The sequence below is a fragment of the Gekko japonicus genome, unplaced genomic scaffold (genome assembly GCF_001447785.1).
Source record: "Gekko japonicus isolate JY-2015 unplaced genomic scaffold, Gekko_japonicus_V1.1 scaffold2072, whole genome shotgun sequence".
Classification (NCBI taxonomy): Eukaryota; Metazoa; Chordata; class Lepidosauria; order Squamata; family Gekkonidae; genus Gekko; species Gekko japonicus.
Window position 1 is genome coordinate 226199 of NW_015168108.1, and position 15479 is coordinate 241677.

Sequence of the window (15479 nt, forward strand, 5' to 3'; positions counted from 1 at the left end):
GGAAGGAAGGAAGGAAGGAAGGAAGGAGGCTTCTTGCTCCTCGTGGCCTGGGTGATCCAGAGGGGGTTAACCTGCTACAGCAGTCCATCATTTGCAGGAACTGAGAGCTCTGTCAGGTTATTACCTTGCCACTATGTATCTCTGTTGCTTCATTTTCTAACTTGATCTGCTAGTGAATTTGCTTTGAATCTGAGGTTCCTTAGATAAGATATGAGAAACCTTGCACCTCTGTACAAAGGTATTTTGGTTATTTTCTAGGTAGTGTGGAAAGAAAATGTAAATGTCAGTACAAAATTGCTCTGCCCGATTAGTTATGGTAAATTTTAAAAAAGGATTACGGTAGTTCTTAAAAATCCTGCATTTTGAAGGTCTAAAGCACTTGTGTCTACAAAATATGGACTTGAAAACACATTTCAAAGAACCATTCTGATACGATATCTGCTTCTAGGGACTGCTTCCAGCAGTTGACAAGAAAGATTTTAGAAATGTGTCCATTTACAGTGATAGAATCTGTAGAGCCACAAGATTCAAATCTTATCTAGGTCACACAAGGCAGAAAATGCAATGTGGTTGCCCAGGTTGTTAATCGACCATTGAGATATTTTTAAAAAATGATTCTGTCCAGTAAAAATCTAGAATTGCATTTACTAGATTAGATCATCAGTGAACAACCAAAGAGCAATTACAGTCAGTTGTTCAGAGCTTACTGGACATTTATCGTTTGATGGGCTTTGGTTTTGAAAAAAGAAAGAAAGAAAGGAATGGTGCTAAAATCACATGGGAAATTCAAAAGAACTATTTTGGGTAACATTCTGAATATGCCCCCCCCCCCTGTCCACATGTAACTATTAAATACTGGAAACTATAATATCTATTTTCCTGGTACATATTTGATTTAAGATTAAACCCGATCACATAAATATGAAAAAAATGCTGCAACTGTATCTTTGCACTTTAAAATCTGTCAGTGTCATGCATCGTTTATGAACTTAAAGTTGTCAAGTATGTGCAAATGTCGGTTGTGTGATCATTTTTTGTTCATTTACATGATGATCAGATTTCCTTCTTAGGTTATACTTTATCATGTAGTCAAAAGGTTGTCTGAAAAAAATACTTCTCATTTCCCTAATGTACCATAAAAAAGAAATGACAAAAATCATTAGGGCTTAGAGGGGACCTTCAGTAATATATGCCACTCAGAAGCCAAAATGATTTAATTTGGAGTTACTTGTGATATTGCTTTTAAGAAGTGCAAAATCCCATGCCTTGCTACTTGTGAATGGACAGGCTTATGGTCGTGTTGCATGACACAAGTGTGCATATATAAACTTTTCTGTAATGTTTTCAGATCTCTTTTTCTGTGGTGTTGTGAGGGAATTGACATAGGAGGTATTGGGGGAGGGGGCTGGAGGGGCTGTTTTTTAAGCTATTGGCACCAAAATTGCTATGGAGCTGCTGGTGCCTGTTCACTAAATAACTGCCAAGTTTCAAGTGAATTCGACCAAGGTGTCCAATTTTGTCAACCCTTGAACAAGGTGGTCCATTATTTTCTATGGGGGGGAGGAGAGATTCCAAGTTTTATTCAGGGCAAAGGGTAACCAACACTCAAAAGCACAATAAGCAACCACTGGCCAAAAGCCTTCCAAAGCAAAAAAAAGCTAACAAACCCAAGGAACTAATGCAGAACCAGGGAATCCAAGAAACATGGGTCAGTGTGGCAAGCCTAACTCAAAAAGTGTCAAAACAGGGAATCCTCCAAAATGAACCATTTTAACAAGGAACACAGTTGCAAGCCCAATAAATGTTAAATTGGAGAATCCAAACCAATGTCAAACCCAGGAAGAAGAGAAGAAATTGTGTTTATACCTCGTCCTTCACTTAGAGTGTCAGGGTGCAGTCACACGCATGAGATAAAGCAGGAGGGGGGAGCGAGGCTATTCCCTCTGGAGGAATTTGACCCACAGTTGCGCAATCACACAGTCCTTGGAAGCTGCAGGCACAGCCCGCCACTGCGTGATCAGACGCAACCACGAGTGAGTCATTTTTGAGGAGGGTTTTGCTGTTTGTTTCCAATGTGCTTAATGAGGAATTGATTAATCACATCTCCACACTGAAAGCTCCCTCTGGAGTTTGCGATGATGCGCATACTGAGGGGGGGGGCAATGACATGGAGTCGGGATGCCCTGATCAGACAATCCCGGCGCCTTGAGAGTGCGCTGCAGCGATCAGACATGGGAAACTCCATCCATGGCCCGTCGTAACCCATTTACTACCGGACTTTCACCGGTGTCTTTTTACTCCGCTCCTGTGGCAGAGCAAAACAGGTTGCCGATGGGCATGGGGCGCTTCCCAGGTGTTCATGTCTGATTGCGCCCTTTAAATCCGCCTGGCATCCGTGCCTATGGTGGGTCTAATTGTGAATGTGATCGCGCCCTCAGAGCAGCTTCCAAACTCCTTTCCCTTCCCCTCCCAACAACTAACACCCTGTGAGGTAGGTGGGGCTGAGAGCACTCTGACAGAAACTGCTTTTTCAAGAACAGCTCTGACAGAACTATGGCTTGCCCAAGGTCATCCAGCAGCTGCAAGTGGAGGAGTGGGTAAGTGGGTAATCTCTGCATAAACAAAGGCAATGCTTTGGGGGCCATTTGAAGCACCTCTTTTTCCATTGAAAAGGAAGAAAGGGGGATTGACTTGTTGGCTTGGGAAAGAAGCAAGTGGCCACTAGGAAACATGTGACCGGGGCTGGTGCCAGGTTTTTTTGCACACTAGGCGAGGCTACCTTCTGGTGCCCCCCCCCCCCCCCCCCCCCACCATTTTTTATTTTGCAGGCCCTGCATTAACGGCAAGCTTAGAGTCCCTCTGCTCCCTTGGGATGCCATTCTTGGAACCAGTTCGGCTTCAAGGATTAGCCCACTCAGGCCACCAGGGATGAGAGGGAATCCTGTACTTTTCAGTACATTAAACAACAAACCACGAGATGGTCTATACCCTCTCTGGTTTCAGAACAATTTGCTACCAAAATCTCTCTTCATTAGTCCCTGCTTTTCCTAAGGGAGAGATTCAGCCCTTAGTTGGCATCTGGGACAGAACATATTAGCAACTCAATCCAGAGATGCACACTTTTACTCTTACCAAGGTAGCATATGTGATCAGGGTTAGGCACAAGACTTAGACTTGGAATTCAAGTTACAATACCAGAGACAACTAGAAATAAGAAGGATCTTTATTCGGTACAGATCTTAGCATAGACTACCAGAGATTACAAAAATAATGAAGGCTAGGGCTGTTTGCCTTAACTAAACATTAATGATTCATAGTTACCAAGTCAGGAGTATTCATCAGTCCAAGATAGTCCAAGTACCTTGCGCTATGTGCTCCAAGTCACCAAGCAGGTCTTTGTTTTCCAAGAGACAGCATTTCAGGTGCAATAAAACAGACAATGACAAGAGGAGGAAGGGAGAGCTAAGAGAGTCACTCCCATAGGGATCAAACAATTATACCCCAAGCTAATCATGACTAGCCGTGGCCTTTGGCCAATCGGAGTAGCAGGGGTGTGTGGCCAATTTCTCATTGCCATAGCTGCACATCAGGTGTGTGTATAGATTGGCTAGGAGTTTGGAGACTCCGCCTGCAGTCAGTTGACCCCAAACTCCAGCTACTACATTGATTACGTGACTTGTCGCATGTGGGCCAGAAAGTGTAGCCATGAGGTCTGGCTTTTGGCATGAAAGTGTGAGGGCTCAGGATCCATATCTGTGATATGAAGTTGTAGGTTGCTGGGTATAGGAAGATAAAATTTCTGGGGCAAGTGGTTGAATGAATTTTGCGGGGTTGGGAAAAAATATATATCCGGGTACCCACTGTATTTGTCAGTGTCATGCCATTTCTGCCTGGGTCTTTCCAAGTCCTTCCTTGGTTAGTCAGATGAGGACTGACTCCTGATAGTGCTTTTAAAAAGTAACATTACGTTCTGTCCTTGCATCATCCTTAATAACAGGAAAACCTTCCATATAACCCACAGTTTGTGCCTCTAGCTTCTATCACAGGCCTCCCTGCCACAGTCACTCAGAGCATACTTATTGAATCAGTTCAGGGCAATTATTGCACTGAAGTCCTGGATCAAAGGAACAGTCTTGTTTCCTCACAGCAGTGTCTTAAACGCTCCTGACTCCCCCAGGTCAATTTAGCCAATATTTAAGCAGCTGATAAATGACTGCCTGGTAGCTTAAGATGAGCCCTGACTTCTTGTATTATTCTTTTATCGTCTCTCCTCCCATAATAGTTCTCTTCTAAAGGTCAGATTCAATTTCCACTTTCACAATTGTTGTAAATCAGAAGAGATCCCAAGAAAGTCCATGTACAGTGTGAAATAAATATGAGCTATGAATTGATGTTCTTGATTTATAATATCACTGCTCCTTTGCACGCACAAAAAACGTTTTGTCAGGCACATGAGAGAGGAATCGAAATAAGTTGCTGTCGTACAACAGGGGGCTTCAGTTGATTTCCTAGAAAAAGAGGGACAGCTGATAATTTGATATAGCTAGTTAACTCAATGATGTGTTATGAGCCTTCAATTAGAAATATTAAAATGCAGCTCCCCTTAAGAGCTTTTCTGGCTGCATTTGGACATCCTCTGAGTGAATTACTCCAAGAATTATATAAGAATTGGAATGAATGCTGAAATATATATATAAAAGGTAATCCAATTTCTGACCATCACCATCCTTTGAATAGTAAATTGCAATGGGTTAAAAAAAAATCCTGCTGCATTTTTTTTTGGAATATTACTTGGACACTTTCCAGTAGTTGTTTTACAGTCTGTTGCCTGCCTGTCAGATTAAAAGAATACAGGCATATTTTAAGAATTTTCTAGGATTCAAAGAATCTTAATTAGCTGTGAATTTATGTTCTGGATGTGTACCCAAAATACAAGAGTCATTGTAAGCAGAGATAGGATTTGAATGCTCCCAGCTTTCAGCCAGTCCAATGTGGCAAGAAACAAACAACAAGTGAAATTATGGTCCATGGTAAGCAGGTGCCTGCTTATCAGTATGCAAAGAAAAAGCTTCATTTGCATAATGTTCCCAGAGAACTGCTCAGGAGCAGTATTAACAAGGAGAAGTGCTCGTAGCACTTCCAGACAATTCTTGATCACCTGAACCTTCAAGAACAGCCCCCAGGGTTTCAGTTCTGAAGAGCAGCTCTGGGCAGAATTTCAGAGGCTGGCATTATATTGCATTGTATTCCTTTTAAAATCAATCATTTGAAGTTAATTATAAAGCTCTACGATTACTTTGAATTAACAGGGGAGTTCATTTGTTAAACGTGAGAAGAAAAATCTTTAAAAGTGTATCAAAATAAATGTTAGGACTTAAAAAAGAAACTACACATAGTAAATAAAATAACTGAAAAAAGCTTCAATGGCCCCGTTCATACGAGGGGTTTTGTTCCGGGAGCGAGACAGAACGGGGGCGGATCAAACGGGCGTGATCCCACGGCAACATCTGGGAATCGTTGCCTACCCGTCCCCGATCTGTCTCTTCCGAGCGAAAACCCGCACTAAAAAGAACCACCTACCTGGGTGGTTCTTGCGAAGTAGAGCGCCTCAAACCGGCCGTGGGATCTGCCGCGCGTCCTTGCGGCGGCACATCCCGGCCTCCGGCCGAACTGCACATGCTTGAGCATGCGCAGTTCGGCAGCCTCCCCCTTGCCTCCGACTCTTCCTCCCTGGCATGTGATCATGCCGGGGAGCAACGGCGCACGGTGCACAGGATCCGTGGGATGCCGCCCGCGCGTATCTTTTTTGATGCGGCTCTCTTTAGCCGCGCTTTGCCAGGTGTTTTCCCTGCCATGTGGCAGGGGCCAATGTATAAAGCTACCTGACCCTGAATCAGACTGTTTGGTCCATCAAAGTCAGTATTGTGTAAACAGACAGACAGTAGGTCTCCAGAGTTTCAACCAGAGGTATTTCACTTCAACTCTGACCTGCTTCTTTATTTTTTAGTTGAAGGTGCTGGGGATTGAACCTGGGACCTTCTGTATTCCAACCAGAAGCTGAACCACTGCCCTAGCTTCTTGTTTGCTATAAAGCAGTACAGGGCTTGCCAATGATACTGGAATTTGCCTTGTTGAAAATCATTTAAATGGGGGGAGGTCTTTGATCCAACCCAATTTTCTCAGTGCCAGTCTTTCATGTAAATTTTCTCTGCTTGCTCACATATGTGTATGTCAGTTAACAGTCTGAAATAACTCATTGTGGTAAAGTCAGCTGATTGTGATATAATTTACGCACGTATATAAGAAACTGCCTAACCATTGTCTCATGTTTACAAAGAGGTATACCTTAGGGCACTTCAGGTTGTGTTCTGTGATATGTTTTAAGAATATATGTTGAGGGAAGTAATGTGAGACTTTATCCTGACATAGTATGAAAATTAACTGAGCCCTGGAGACCATTTCCGCCCAGAAATATACATTTCTGGACAATTTGGAGATGCGTATGGGGATTATTAAACCTTTTTCTTGCCCACTGCTTCTCCACTCAACATTGTTCTTCCACTACACTGTTTCCCCCTCATAGGATTCCAATGTAAGGTTTTTAGTAGACTTGAATTCAATTCAATTCGATTTATTACGATCAAAGATCAGCAAATATCTTAAAATGATACATATAGTTAACAGTGAAATACACCCAGACAGTTGGTACAGGTTAAGACAGCATGGATTTTAAAATTTCCTAAAAAGTAATAGACTTCTGTCTGTTTAGGATAGACTTAGCAGTAGTTTCATTACAAATATCAGCTAAAAGAAGAGTAGAATAAAACTGATTTGACCTGCCTGGGTAGGCAACAATTATTGGCGTAATATATTTAGAACGAATCTCGTGATAAAATCAACAGGATAAAAAAAGTGCTCAATTGTCTCGACCTGTCCAGAATTACAAGGACAGAGTCGGCTTGCATATGGGGTATGAGCATATCTTCCTTGCAGGAGGGCAGATGGGAAAACATTTAATTGTGCTAAGGTAAAAGCTCTGTGGTGCTTTGGGAGTTCTAATGAATAAAGGTAACTGGATGGAGCAAATTTTAGGTTTTTATTTCTCACCACTAAAAGGTGTGAGGCTCATACTCTGTCCATTTGGAGAGAAATGTCCCATAATCTTTGTTTGACAACAGCTTTGGCTTCTTGAAATCCAAGGTGTAGAAGGGCAGTACTAGAGAAGCCTAGAAGTGCCCATTTTTTTTCTATTGCGGAAACCCAGTTTGAGCAAAAACTATCTGAAAGAATTAAGGGGGTCAGCCCTGATGAAAGGAGTTTTAGTTTAAGCCAAAAACATATGGCATAATACCAATGCCGGGTTTCAGCCTCAAGCCTAAGCAGAGCATTGGGAACACATTTTGGTACTCCAAATAAAGATCTCAAAAATGTTGACTGAATTGTTTCAAGTTTGGTGTGTTTCTTATACAGGGAGATCTGTGTGGCATACATTAATTTAGGTATTGTCTTACCCCCCAAAACCTTCAAAACATAAAGAATGTAAGCTCCTCCTTTGGTGTGAAAAAATCTCAGCGTTGCAAATGCTGATTCCTGGGCAGAATCCATGACCTGAGAAAGGTGAGCTGCCCATGAGCCTGAAGATTGAAATGCAACTCCCAAATACCTGGATACTTTAACTTGCTCAATCATATGACCATCTAATTGCCATCTGTGCATCATCGGCCTTTTAGTGGTAGTAGACCATAAGTCACATGCAGACTATATCCATCTTATCCAGCAGTTGGGTATAGGGGAAAAGCAATGAAACCCTGCAACATTATTTTAAAAGGCCAAGCAAGAAAACATCTAGGGAAGAACGGGGCAACTGCTTCCATCATCAGTCCACCCAGGTGAGGTTCTCAAGAACCTCATGGTTATCTTCATTGGTGGACTGATTATACTTCAACACAGGCATATTCTTTGTCCTAGTCCAAGCATCATACAGCAAGAGCAGGAAGGCATCAGAGAGTAGTTCTTAACTATCACTTCTAATATCTCCATATGGAGGCATGACCCATGGTTTGAGCACCACTAAAATCACAGCAACTGAAGATTCTGGTTTCTGTGTGTGTGTGTGTGTGGGGTTCTGCCAACCTATTATGAGTTTATTTAAGAACAGCAGTTGAGGAGCATCCTAACTTGTTTTAATTGTCTGTTATCTGACCAATGCAGTTAACTAATGCAGATTCAAAATTTGCTCTGTGTGATTTCAGTTGTTGCGTCTTTCTCTTCATATAGGAGGTACATGCCAGAGTCCTGCTCTTCCAGCCCTGGTACGTCCTCCAGCCCCACCTTTACAGCCATCGCTGGATATCAAACCTTTTCTTCCATTTCCTCTGGATACTGCAGCAGCTGTAAATCTCTTCCCCAACTTCAATGCAGTAAGTACTTTACTAAAGGGTTGTTTTCCATCTCCTTAGCTTCCATTTTAGCAAGGCGAACAATCAGTGCACACGCGTGCGCGCACACACACACACACTGGTACATCTGACATGGAACAACTGAGAGGGGATTATCAAGAAAATTAGCAGAAAGCAAAAGCCAAGTATGTGAAAATAATGGTTTTCTTATTGTTTACATCAGGGTTGTAACATGCCAGGCATGCATTTGGATGTAATTTAACTAACACCTCATCTAAAAATTGCCCATTTGTTAGTCTTATAAGCAATCTGAATGGGGGGGGGGAATAAATAGTTGATATCGTCAAAAATATTTGGATCGGCTAGATAGTTTTGTACCTACCTGTCTGGCTTCTACATGAACAATGACTGCTGGTTTTCCTGTTACATTCTCTGGTAATGTACTTGCTACCAAATGGGATAAATGTGTTTCTTGTACGCCATGACATACAGACATAGCTGCTGATGGGGTGGGAGGATAAAGACAGATTCTATCATTTCTTTCTGTGCTGAGGGACAGCACTATTGCTGGGACTGATAGTTTGAGGGAAGCATTTGTTTGCGCTGCTAATGCTAATGTGCATTTACTACAGTATCCCATGTAGATCTAAAGCAGGTGGGGTGGGGGTTAATTTTTAATAATAATGGAGCCTGCAGGTGAGACAGGTGATGCCCCTCTGTCATACTTTATTCATATTGCCCATCTTTCAGCATTTTTTCTCTTAGTCATGTTTAACTTCTGGAATAGGAGCTAGGCTAGGAAAAAATACTAGAATCCAGAGAAATAAGGACAGTTTGGGGGCAGGGTTTAGCATCTCATAGGCTTGCCAAGTCCCCTCGTCATGCTGGCAGGGGGATTTGGGGGGCATTGTGGGGTGGGGTGGGGATGTCATCCAATGCGCTGACATCGCCCAGAAGTGACGTTGGCATGTTGGCGACGTTGGGGGCAACGATCTGCTTTTTGAGCAAACTCTATGGTAAAAATGGCCTCAAATCATAGAGTTTTGCCGAAAAAGCAGAGCGTCACTCTCCCAACATCACCAACACACTGACGTCACTTCTGGATGATGTCAGTGTGTCATGCACGGCATCAGGGATGGGGGGAATTTCCCTCTGTTGGCCAGCTGAATCACAGTGGGCAGGAGCCTGCAAAATTTGGGGATCCCACACCCCCACCTGGGGAATGGGAACCCTAGCATCTAATAACCCTTGCCCATTTTTGTGAACGATAGTGCATTCCATAGAGGAAAATTGACACAGCCATGTCATAGAGCAAGAAATGGGCCTAGGTCCTGGTTCTGCCAGTTGCACATTCACCCAATACCTGCTTGCCTAGCACAGAGAGCACACGATTTTGATAAATGCGGTGCCTTCCCAATGACATTTTATTTATTGTTTTAATATTATTTATTCCTCCTGTGCCATAGTACCTGCTTTCTTGAGATGCCAAATGCTTCTGTGGGCCCTCTTCATGTGGCCAGCAAAAGTGGCTGTTTTTTAAAAAGGATCACTTTCTTTCTCTCTCCAATCTGTATGTTTCACCATCTCTTGGGTAAAAAGTTCAGTTTGGATAGACAAAATATATAGTCAGAAATGTTTTGCTTCTATTGAACCAAATGTATAACAAAAACCAATAACTATTTTTAATAACAAGTAAGTCAATGAAACCAAGTTAAAAAACAACAACTGAAAATGGAGAGAAATGATACCTTGGTTAAACGTGTGGTCTAAATGATTTTACTTACAAAATATGAATTCATTTAACCATAAATCCTCACTTTTTAATTTTTTAAAAAAATATTCTTATAGATGAATAATTAATTTGTCCATTGAGGCTGAATTATATGCTAAGTCATAGTATGCAAGCTTATTATTTAAAAAAAACTTCTGAACAATAATTTGAAGGGCAACCAAGGTTATATTTGTGTGTGTGTGTGTGTGTGTGTGTGTGTGTGTGAAGTAGTCTAATAATGTAAAGCAATGTATACATTATAAAAACTTAAAAAAATAATTTGCATATTTGTATTACATTTGCTTTTCATGCCAAGAGTACATTGAATGGGAAATCTTGCATTTGATCTTCCTTATGAATATTTTTGTTAGTTTTAATTTTGGGTTAATTAAATAGCACAGTTAACACTAGAGATGGGCATGGACCAGTTCTTGGTTTGTTTGCCCGGTCTGTGCATTCATGGTTTAGACAGACCATCCACGGGCTGCTTTTTTTTAGACACTCCATTTGGTCCATGGGGGCGGCCCATGGGCCAGACATGCTGCCACCCAGGGAGCCCTTTAAAGCCATGCTGCCACTGCAGTGTGCCATGAGTGAGCTCTGGAGCCCACTTCCGAATTGTGCCACCTCTGTGACACACCACAAATGCCTCCTGAGCTCACTTGCTCTGCCCTGCCCCGGTGGCATGACCTGGAAGTGGGCTCAGAAGGTGTTTAAATGCCTTCTGAGCCCACTTCTGGATCCTGCCTCATCACAGACCTCACAAACCGTGAACTGGTTTGGAAACCAGAGAAGTTCGTGGAAGTTCATGGTTCATGGTTTGTGAAACTCACAAAACACGAACCAACACGAACCTCCATTTTTCCGGTCTGTGCCCATCCCTAGTTAACACTATACTAAGGTAAAAATGCAGGTGTACTTTCCTTACTTGTGATGTTACAGAATCAACATTTTATATTTTTACTTCCATGCTGTTTTTCAGCTTCTTGCATAACAAGCTGTTGCGGTTGGGAGCAGCTTTCTATTTTCATTGTAACCTGCGAGTAGTATTTCTTTTTGAGTTTTGAATTTTAAAGCAAGATTTAAAGTCTAAACCTTCTGAAGCATCATTTTAAATTACCCCCTCAATATCTAGCTTCTGCTTTATTATCAAAGAGCTCAAGTGCTGCCTCATCGTGCATGCCAAAATGAGACGTCAGTGCTGAAATTAGCAGTAGAGCAGGGGGTATAAATGTGTTCCAAAAGGTGTATTTTGTGATGCAGTCATTTTAAAAATGCTAGCGGCATGCTGTGTATGGAACTGTTTGCATGATTGGGAGCTAGATCATAGCTGTCCTAATTTATGTTAAATGCTAATTTTCTATTGTTATAATGAAAAATCGCAACAATCTTGCAGTCAAAAATGTGCTTTGAAGTAAGTTAGGATCCTGGAAAGCTATGAGTGGGACTGCACATTGTAGGAGACCCATGATACCAGTCAAAGTGGCACTTCTTTCCCAAGTTATTCCTTTATCTCCTGCGATGTTCAGCACCTCAATGTCATGATGATAGCATATTTCAGTTCACCACCCTACACATTTCTGGGTGTTACAATGTACATGTATCAGGAGCCTACCAACTGCATTTAACTGGAATGTGCACCACCTAAAATACACAGAGTCGTCATGCTGTGTGAACAAGAAGCAGCATGCATTATGACTATGCGTGTATAACTGTGGTACGTGCAAATGGACCGTCGTGTTTTTTCCCAGGAGCCACATTCATGCATATTGAGCCTCTTCCCATACCATTTTGACTGTGCACATTTTGCACTCCTGCTTTATAGGCTCTTGGTTTGGGGTGTGCACTTCAAAACTTTTTGTATTAATTTTGGGTCCAGATTTCAGGTAGGACTCTGTTTTAGTTATCCCAGTGTTTCAGAAGTATTGTTACAGGTTCAGGATTTTGGGGTGCCCTGAAAATTCAGGGCCATTATTTTTGGAGTGGGGAGGGAAGGGAGAAGCCAGCCCCAGACTTAAATAGTATGGCATCATCCTGCGGGAGCACTCTCCCTCTTGCCAAAATCAGAGGTGGCAGAGCCTCCTCCAGAGCTGGAAAATGGCGGGAGCTTTGGTTGCCACAGCAGCCATCCTCACCACCACCACCACCACCAGAAGCATTTTTTTTAATTGACAATTGTATCGTGTTATATCGATATAACAGCATCCAATATGTGTATCAGGTGTCCTGAATTTCCAGCTTTCTTTTCTTCAAAAAAGTAAGTTTTCCATTCTTTTTGTTGTGGAAATACGACTTTTATATCTCCACTAGGAGAGGAGTTAGAGCCTTACTTAAAAAAAAATGAAAACGGGTATTCTGGGAACCTGAAAGAGTTGGTGGCAGGGGAAGAGAGATTTTTTTTAAAGAAATATATGCGTGTGTGTGTGCGTGTGTGCATCTGGAAGTCATGGCAACCTCTCCTGACTGACCCCTACTGGGAGCCTGGAGGATATTCAGAGAAGTGGCTGAATAAAGCCTGCCCCCACCTCCTGACTGCTGGTATTCCAAGGAGGTCTCCCATCCAAGTACATGCCAGAGTCAACCCTGCTTAGCTTCCGAGATCTGATGAGACTGGGATTGCCTGGACTATCCAGGTCAGGGCGCAGGGGGAGAGAGATGGTGAACATGATAGCCATGGCTGGTGGGAGTCCAGTAGCCCACTAACCTGCCCACCATTTTCCAGCTCTGGGGACAGGCTTCTCTGTCTCCACTGCCAGCAGTGGGGAGAAGCCTCTAGCAGGCATGTAGCTGGCATCGAAAGTCCAGGGCCAGTTTGACCCTTTCCCCTTTAAAATTTAAGGGCCCATGGGTATACAGACCGTCAGGTGTAAGTAGGCATCTCTTTTAAAGAAAAGAGAGACACTGACTTCCTGGGATTGCTTCCTCTCTTTCCATGCCTGCATTTTCCTGAAATTTTATGAGATAAATTTTAATTACTCCTACAATTTCTGGAGTGTTTCAAGATTGTTTCAGGTATCCCATAGCTGGACTGAAACAGCTAATTTCAGGTATAATGTTAGTATATCATGTATACCTGAATGCACACCCCTACTCCTGATATGCTGATTGTAATGTCTAAAAAAGATACCTCACTCCTTATCAGCAGCTGCTACTGGCAGGGGTGTGGACATGCACAGTCATGGTTTCATGACATATCATTCCTGTATATTACAAACAGAAGGGGAGAACTCAGAAGGAGTATGTCACTTCAGTGACTGTCTCCTATAATGCATACAGCTGCCTTAAGCAGTTGAGTTTTCTTACCACTGTCAGTCATGGGGGCCATTGGTCTGTATGAAGGTTTCTGTGTTTTCTTCTCCCCAATTCATTATCTAATGTCAGTTACAGAGATTGCGCTGAAGAGAACAAGCTATTTCTGTTTGCTGATTTGCTGTTTAGCAAATTCACCTTCTTGGAATTAGATGTCCTTTGGTACAGGGTTTCAGGCTTCTCACCTTCATCTGTGCTCCATAGAGATTATACTTGGCAACATGACCTTTGCATTCCGATGCAGATTTTTGACATGCTGTATCACATCCTTTTGTCTCTTAAAACCTATGCAGTATTGAGCACAGCTGCACTGTGTTTGTATGCCTGAGTTGGTTAATAGCTTTCTGTGAACCATGTACATTGAATGAGAAAGTCTAGTGTATTTCTGCAAGTGGCAGCCTGACAAATCTTTGGGGACATGTCAAACCTGTATCGCCCAAGGAAAAGGAGATTGCAAGGACGTACCTGTGAATGTCTTGGAAGAGAGGACATATTGCAGATTTTTTTTTTTTACAAGTATAGTTATATATCAGTTTTTGATGCGGTTAGATGTCTGCATGCGGTGGCCACTTTAAGTTCCAAGGCAAAGGTTTCCTGTAGTATAGCAGGTGGTGAACTAGGACTGAGGAGACCCAGGTTCACATCTCTGTGTACGGTCATGAAACTCATTGGGTGACCTTGGGCCAGTCCAGCCTACCTCAGACTAGTGATTAGGATGGAATGGAAGAGAGGAGGATGGAGTAAGCTGCCCTGGGCTCACTGGAGAAAGGGTGAGGTAAAAATGTAATAAATAGATACATTTTTTAAAAAAATGTATAAATGCTGTACTCTGAAATTAGCATAGCCTCAGTTATCTGACTGTACTGCATCTCGTCTTGTAAATATCCTGTACAAAAATGATTCTTATTTATCTAAATTGTTGCTGTAATAGCACTGTCTTTATTAAGTCAGTATGTGACTGTAATAGTATACAGTCCTCATTCACACCCACCCTTGTTCTCTCTTCCCTACCCTTGGGAGGTTACAGACTGCTCTTTCTTCCTCTTCCCCCCCCCCCTTTCCCCCCCCCCCCCCCGAAGCAATGTTCACATGAGATTTTGGCCTTTTTTCCGCCTGAGACTTTCTCATACTTTTGTTCCTGGCTGAGGTTCAATTTAAGTCCTGCTGGATACAGTATTTTAATGTCCATCCTGATTAAGTAGCAACATGCCCTCTGCCTACAATTTTATTTACTTAACATTATTTCTTAAATTCATCCACAATATGATAATATTCAGTTCATTATAATGTTCCCCTTCTAAAAATATATATGGGGGAAGAAGAAGAGATGAAGAAGAGATTGGATTAATACCCCACCCATCACTTGGAGTCTCAGAGCAGCTTACCATCTCCTTCCCTTTCTCTCCCACAACAGACACCCTGTGAGGTAGGTGGGGCTGAGAGAGCTCTGAGAGAACTGCTCTTGAGAGAACAGCTCTGAGAGAACTGTGATTGACCCAAGGTCACCCAGCTGGCTGCCTGTAGACGACACAGACAAACCCACTTCTCCAGATTAGAGTCCGCTGCTCTTAACCACTGTACCAAACTGGTGTACTGTGTGGGCCTTTTCAGAATTTTCCTTGCCTGACTTTCTAGGACTGAATTGCAGTTTAAAAGCAAACTAATACCCTTTTCATGGTCCAGAAGAGGGAGATTCTTTTTCGTCATTTTCTGTGTGTGGAAACTTGCACAGTTGGAGGGCATCACAGTATTGCAAATAAACACATAGTAGGAAGAATATTTTTTGTTTTCTTTAAAGCATCCTTTGCTGTGATAATTAGAGCTGATCACTTCATAGATGCTCTGTAAATGAGGGTAATAAGAGGTATAAGCATTCCGGCTTGAAGATCTGCTTTAAAGGAGATTTTGATCTCATTCCATCTTGCTGATTCATCAGTGTCATGAGGGGGGGGGTAGGGAGGGGGGGTAGGGCTGGGAAAACCACTGTGAGTTCAGAGCAA

General features: G+C 42.4%; 1 protein-coding gene across 1 annotated transcript in view; it reads left to right on the forward strand.

The window, feature by feature from the left end:
• The window catches only part of LOC107113484 (zinc finger protein 385B-like), a gene marked incomplete at its 3' end in the record, with an annotated part of 100890 nt that overhangs the window by 55215 nt on the left and 30196 nt on the right, over positions 1 to 15479 (forward strand). The window contains exon 2 of the mRNA XM_015414818.1: positions 8278 to 8420. Coding sequence (XP_015270304.1) covers positions 8278 to 8420 — 143 coding nt within the window. The remainder of the gene's footprint in view (positions 1 to 8277; positions 8421 to 15479) is intronic.